This window comes from Pogona vitticeps, chromosome 13 (genome assembly GCF_051106095.1).
Source record: "Pogona vitticeps strain Pit_001003342236 chromosome 13, PviZW2.1, whole genome shotgun sequence".
NCBI classification, from domain to species: Eukaryota; Metazoa; Chordata; class Lepidosauria; order Squamata; family Agamidae; genus Pogona; species Pogona vitticeps.
This window is the reverse complement of record NC_135795.1, coordinates 11,190,136-11,197,192: the sequence shown is the minus strand read 5'-3', so window position 1 is coordinate 11,197,192 and position 7,057 is coordinate 11,190,136. Positions and strand designations below refer to the sequence as shown.

At 39.8% G+C, this 7,057-nt stretch overlaps 1 protein-coding gene across 1 annotated transcript; it reads right to left on the bottom strand.

Annotated features, from left to right (window-relative positions):
- Window positions 1-334: 334 nt before the first annotated feature.
- On the bottom strand, window positions 335-4,891 carry LOC110082217 (parvalbumin, thymic CPV3). Its single transcript, XM_020799592.3, has 3 exons — window positions 4,831-4,891; window positions 2,984-3,116; window positions 335-571 (listed from the first exon to the last, which is right to left on the bottom strand). Exons 1-3 carry the CDS (start codon window positions 4,889-4,891, stop codon window positions 394-396), a joined length of 372 nt encoding a protein of 123 aa, XP_020655251.2. The 3' UTR covers window positions 335-393.
- Between the last annotated feature and the right edge of the window lie 2,166 nt (window positions 4,892-7,057).

The following is a 7,057-nucleotide window of genomic DNA, read 5'->3' as shown; positions in this document are numbered from 1 at the left end:
TGACACTTTACAAGAGTTATGCAGGGTAATGGACCCTATTTTGCAAAGAAGATTCAGCACCACAGATAGCTGCTATAAACTGTTTAGAAAGACCCTGAGCAACATAGGCAATTGCCTTATACTGAACGACACACCATATTTCTGGCAGAAAATAGCGTTGGTCTGAAATGGCTGTTGTCTAAGGTTAAAAAAGAAACTGCGAAAGCATAATTACAGTTGAACAATAAGAAGACAAAAATCATGATTATGGAAGAACGACATAACTTTAATGCTGGTTATGAAGAAATCAATACTGTTTAAATTTGACTTCTTCATTGTCAACATTAAAGATTTTCTATACCTTATTTTAATTATCAGTCGTAATGGAGATGTGACCAAGAAATCAGAAGAAGGCTAAGACTTGGAAAACCCACTATGAAGGAACCAAATCAAATCAAATTTGAAATCAGGTAGGTGCATACCTTCTGCTCCGATTTTTCCATCTCCATCATGATCTGCTGCTGCCAAAAATGTTTTGGTTTCTGTAGCTGTTAACACCCGGGCTCCACACTCAAACCTCTGGAGGAAATACCTAGTGAGAGGAAAGGATGAAAGTATGTTTGATGCTTGGTATACCTACCTGAAGAAGAATCCTGTTTGCCATGAGGAAGATTCACAATCATTTTGAAACTTACTGCAAGAGAAAGATGGAGCTTTCTTCTTAGGAGAGTGTCGAAACAAACCATGTATTCTTCATTTCTGGTTTGTTTTCATCCCGCCCCTTTTGTCACTTATTACTTTTCAAGTCAAACTTGGACAATACAGGTAGCATGTAATTAGAAGCTGTGCTAGTGAGAGATGTCTATTTGTTATAGCATATACTTTTCTTCACCTCTGTATCTTGCAATCCTGTGTGCTTTTTGGCAAGTAGGGAGGAACAATGGGTTCTTGGAAAATAAACATGAAGTTTATTTCCAAACCTGATTGCTTGGGACAGCACCCCTGAGAAGATCGCATCACTGGAAAAAGAATATTGATAATCCTAGCAATGTGGCAGCCAGATTTCTTACTGGGGTGAAAAAGTACCACCATATTTTCCCCACTCTGGCCACCTTTCATTGGCTGCCCATTCGTTTCTGCGTTGATTTCAAAGTTCTTATGATTACGTATAAAGCCCTAAATGGTTTAGGACCTCGAAGAGAGGATCGAAGAACTGGGTCTTCTCCGCAGTGGCACCTCGCCTTTGGAACAACTTGCCACTAGAAATCCGCCTGGCTCCTTCTCTGGGTGTTCTTCCTTCCTCCCTTCCTCTTTTCTCTCTTTTCCTGCCTTTCTTACTTCTCCCTCTCTCTTTTCTTCCCTCCCTCCCTCCCTCCCTTCTATTTTCATCCCACTTTTCTCCACGAGTTGGGACCCAAGGTGGCATACAAGATATTTAAAATCAACAATTAGTTAAATACATTCATTTAGCTATAAGCTATATGATATACTGAACTGCACAGTTCCAGGGCATCCCTAGAGGAAGAGAATGGCAAACCACTTCTGAGTATTCTCTACTTGAAAAAGGTTGCCATAAGTCAGATTTGACTTGATGATGCTTGATAATAATTATGTGCATACTTAAAACATTATTTTAAAACTAGACATTTAAAAAAAATCTTTACACTATATGCATCCTGCTTTTCTTCTGGCGAGCTCAAGTCAGTGTATGTGGTTCTCCTCCGATCTTGGAAAGTTACTTGTAAAATATAATTAGTTACAATTCCAAAATTGCAACAAATTAGTTAATTGTAATTTTAATAAAAATGAGTTCTTTGCTTCCTAGTTATTTCAAAAATAACCTAAGCAGTTGCTTTTAGTTATTTTGACATGCACACAAATCAAAATAACTTGCGATCTCAAACATGTATAAGTAGAAAGCTTCTACTCCTGACACTATATAAGTAACTAAATTTAGGAGTGGTGTTCCCCCATTGCCTTATAGCTCTAATGTAATTTAGCTAGGCCTTAGTTATTGAGAAAACTAATGAAGTACAAGTAATTAATTATTTATAACAAGTTACACACATTTTGCTTCCTCACTACAACAGTCCTGTGAGGTGGATCAGGCCATGAGAGAGAGATTGACTCAATTGCCTGGAGAGCCTCATAGCTCAGGAGAGAGTTGAACGTCTTCCCAACACAACCAATAACAGCCCCATCACAGCAGATCAGCTTAAACCCACTTCCAAGTCAGAGTGCGCTTATGTTATTAAAATAAACTGGGTGATGATCAAGGTTTTGGAAGTCCTATGGTAGTCCCATGGTTTCTGGGTTGGTGGGACAACTTTTGATCCATTTTTAAACATCGTTGTATATTGATCAAGGGGGCTACTTTTAAAATAATTTCATTTCAGGCTTTGTCCTGTGCCCACCCTTGTACTGGAAGGTATGTGTGACTGTGTGGGGTGCGTCAAGCAATGGATGCCAGGACCAAAGGGTCCAGAGTGGAGGGAAATCTTGCAGTTCAATCTGTTTTTCTTTCCTATCTGTAATAATAATCTAGCGCTATGCCATTTTGAAAAAAATAAAAAAAATATTAAAATCAGCGGCGGCAGTGAGTAGCTATGAGAGGCAGCCCACACAAGGTTGGGTGGGCATCAGAAACTCATTGCATCTAATGTTTTGTTCTGGGCCTGCCCAAGTAACAGATCAGACTGCAGGGTTTCCCTGCATCCTGAAACCCATGATCCTGGCATCCATTACTTGACAAACTCCACAAACACAATTTCCTCTGACACAGGTGAGCCTACATGCCAAACGTATTCAAAATAAATTGTGTCTGAGTCTAAAATACATCACTTTCCAAACAAAAAAAAAAGCCATGCTTCCAGGCCAAAACATGCACTTTACTGTACATCCTGTTAATTGATATTTTAAAATCTATTTCAAGCATGCTAAACCAATGTATTTTAACGTTTACCCTCCCTCCCCCCGACTGAGAAAGATTACAAAGATGTCTCACTTGAGTTCATCCTCTTCAATGAAGCCACTCTGATCATTGTCTAAGATCCGGAAGATTTCTTTGACTTGGCTGCTGCTCTTTTTGGACATGCCAGTAGTCTGAAAGAATTTCTTGTAGTTGAAGCTATCCGGAGCTAAGACAGGGGAAAAACAGCCACTGTTATCTAGATGGATGAGAGCCGATGATGGTCACTTTGTTTTGACTAAGAATCAAACTGCAGAGGATACTAAGCTCATGATAACATTGTTTTCCTGTAGGGATGTGATTTCTTTACAACTTTGACCAATGAGACTTGCCAATGCAAGCCTGGTGACCAATCATTAATTTGGAAAATTCAGAAGTGAGAAAGCACAGAATTGAACAGTCAGATACCTTTTGCAGAGGTGCACAGATTTGTATTTTTAGAAACAATTTCCATAATTTCTCATCATGTGAGACCAACCATTGGCTGTAGCATTGGGGGAATTCTAAGAGCTGTTGTCCAAAAAAAAAAAAAAAAGCAAAATGCAAAAAATCCCAAAGTTTTGGAATCAAAGACACTGAAACTTAAAAAGCACACTTTTTTTTCATATGTGGTGGACTTGCAATAAAGCAAAAAAGTTTGGGAGACAGATAAAAGATATAGCACAAGAAATTATACACCAAGAAATAATGTTTAAACCAGAAATGTTTTTATTGAATATAGTTCCAGAAATTGTTGATAAAAAAATTAAATACATGCTGTTGCACATATTTACAGCGGCAAGGCTGATCTGGGCCCAGAGGTAGAAAATGCAAGAAATTCCAAAGAAAGAGGATTTACTTTAAAAAGTTATTAGATATTGCCAAAATGGATAGCTTATCAGAGACATTACGTCAGAACTTGAGAATATATACTAAGGAAAGTTGGAAAAAGTTTTACGACTGGGCCCAGAAACAGATATGAGTAGAGAATGTATTAGAGGTTATCACATCACAGTCATGAAGTCAAGAGCTTTTTAGATATTGTACGAAAGCTAATACACCTCTGTTTAGATGTTCTGTGTTTTGTTAATCCCGTTGTTTTCCTTCCCCTGTTGTTGTATTGCATAGTTGTTTGGTAATAGTTAATATAAATTTTTAAAAAAATTAAAAACCCCACAAACAAACAACCCCCCCCACTCAACAGTAGCTTTGTCTGTACAGTTGCCAAAATGGAAAGTGTGTATTTAAAGTTGGTACCTCTAATAACCCAATGCAAGGAACAAGCTAAGTCTTGAAAATGATGTCTTGGTCAACATAGACCTTTGGTCTAATCGATTGTGAAAAACTGGTGGGACCCTGCTAGATGCTGAGCTTCTGTTGCTACTAATCAAAAGGCATAAGGCAGTTGTTCCATTTCCCGTTCTTTGATGGTGTGCACATGTTAGGAAATAGTGGAAAAACAGGTGGAAAACGCTGTTACCTTGAAACCTTCCTCCTCCCAAAATCCTGTGAACAAAGGCTAGGTTACACGGGTGATTTGTATCGATTTCAGCTCTGCAGTATCTTAAATCGGTTTCAAGTGCTAATTTTTTTAAATAGAATTTTTAAAAATTCTGCCACTCCCCACCTGCCTCTCCCAAATACCTTGCACTGTGGCAAAAAATCAGGGTTCTTTCTGTATTGTGTAGCTGAGATTTTAAAAATCAAGTTTATTCATGCAAAACTCAATTTAACAATGGTCCACATTCTCTGTGTAACCATACCTTAAGACAGGGTGTTTGCGCAATTAAAGCCTTATCTAGAAGCGTTTGTTTGGGGCTGTACGACACCTTGAGCCTTTTCCAGAAACAGGCAAATAATGATAAGGAGAAGATTTAGGGGGAGAGGGGAAAAAACAGTTTTACCTTGGCAGTCTCTGAGTGCTGCAGCAATATCGGAAGGGCTGAGAAGATCTGTGATGCTCATCTTACTGGATTTGAAAAGAGAAGAAAACAAAGTACCATATGAAGCAAAATCCCACAATGCAAGATAGGGAGAGGGGAAGTAGGAGATAAATTTTAAGTTTCTAACTAAATCAATTTATCTATGTTGTATTTTTAAATTAAAAATGCATATGCAAACACCTTGTCTCTGTCTAAGTCACTCTTGTTCTCATCTAGAGGGGGGAAAGGGTACCGTAAAAGCTAGCAAATTTATTATATCACTAGCTTTTGTGGATTATAAATTTACAGAAGCTCAGTGCAGTGATAAATGTGTTTGCTCCTCAAGTGAGGAAGGACTCTGTGTTATTTTAGCAAAGTCCACTTCTTTAAAAAATTAAAAAGATTGAACCCCTCTTCTTAATTCTGGCTTACCTCAATACTTGATTTGTCTGGTATCTTCTGAACAAGAATAATCTTTTGAACCCTGCCATTGAAATACATAGTTTTTTGGAGAGAGAGCGAAGAAATTTTCAAAGAGATACTAATAGAAAAGGCTTTTGACAAAGGCTGCAAAATGGAAGGATGGAATGTTTTTACTAAAGTAACAAATTGTTCCAGCTTCAATAATTCACGTCTAAAGGAAAATAAGAATTTATAGTTTAATTCTAGAGAGAAAGACAGCTTTGTCCTATTCAGAGACATTTCTGCCTCTCAGCATTCCTGCTGGCTTTTCTGTTTTGTAGCTTCTCCAACCAGGAAGGAGGTTAACAGGTAGAAAGAGAATAAGACATAGATAATAAGTCCATCTCGAAGAGTTACTGTATACTTACTACCTAGCCAGAATGACATAGATGTTTCTGCTCTTTAATTTCTTAGCTGGCTGCTCACCTTAATGGTTTCCCCAGCTACGGGAGAGGTGGGGGAGAAAAAGTTGAATCGATATCACACAAATTGTACTTTGGCTCAGAGCTGCCCGCCTAACTTATATAGGATTCAAAAGGTGACAATGGCGACTTAGGTTACCTTTTCATGGATTAGATGCTCAATTTGAGCCCCTGCTCAAATGTCTTGCTTAACTAATGAACTGGGTTTCCTTCCTCTTCTGTTTATGCCTGAGGATAATAATGCAGGGAGACCAGTAGATGCTGTTCTCTGGACAATAAATGCATTGACTTTTGATCTGGCTCGAGATCTGGCTGGGGAAAGGACAAAATTGTGCCTCCTTTCCCACTCCTCATATGGAAACTGATGGAGGATGGGGAATCCAACAGAGCAAGAGGCTTTGAATCTGCTCTGGATTGTCATCTGAATTTAGAGGAACTACAAAGGTGCAGAATGGTATCCCTAATCTGGGTTCAGCACCAGGGACAGCTCCTTTAAACCATGGACTGAAAAACTGGAGCAGATTCATTGCCATTATCAGCATCATCCCCCTCCCTTGCGGTACTGTTTGCATAGCACGTCAACACTAGCAATGAGACAGTGTTCTTCATGCTTCAAAGGCAGCAGGCTAGTTTATGAGGACACCCGCCACTACCCCGGATGTCTTGGTGGCTGACGCAAAGAACAACAAGATGGTACTTGTCAGTCCGTAGAAAGTAACAAACTAGACTGGCAGTTGAATTACTGTTAAGTCAACTCTGGTACCTGAGGTCATCAGGCTCCTTTAGAGGGTGCAGGATATGCCGTGTGGCACACAATTCTCTTTTCAAAGAGCATGGTGTGCCACAACAAAGAGGAACCATAGCAGGATCCCAATCTTCGGCTGTGGGGATGTGGTGACGCTGTGGGTTAAACCGCTGAAGCCTCTGTGCTGCAAGGTTAGAAGACCAGCCATCGTAAGATCGAATCCACGCAACGGAGTGAGCTGCCATCGCTCATCCCAGCTCCTGCCAACCTAACAGTTCGAAAGCATGTCAACATGCAAGTAGATAGATAGGTACCACCACGATGGGAAGGTAACGGCGTTCCATGTCTAGTTGTGCTGGCCACACGACCACGGAAACTGTCTTCGGACAAACGCTGGCTCTACAGCTTGGAGATGGGGATGAGCACTGCGCCCTAGAGTTGGACACGACTGGACTCAATGTCAAGGGGAACCTTTACCTTTAATCTTTGGCCTCCAGCCCCTGTTGCCTGAAGTGTTTGCCTCACTCTGCCTAACATAAGAGCTGGTTCACTTTTAAGCATGGCCATGAAGCTAGATTCC

Coding starts and splice junctions, on each gene's coding strand:
- LOC110082217 (XM_020799592.3), bottom strand. CDS start 4,891: ATGAGCATCACAGATCTTCTCAGCCCTTCCGATATTGCTGCAGCACTC. Junction 3,117..4,830: donor AGCACTCAGAGACTGCCAAG/GTAAAACTGTTT, acceptor CCCCTGTCTTAG/CTCCGGATAGCTTCAACTAC. Junction 572..2,983: donor ATTGAAGAGGATGAACTCAA/GTGAGACATCTT, acceptor TCCTCTCACTAG/GTATTTCCTCCAGAGGTTTG.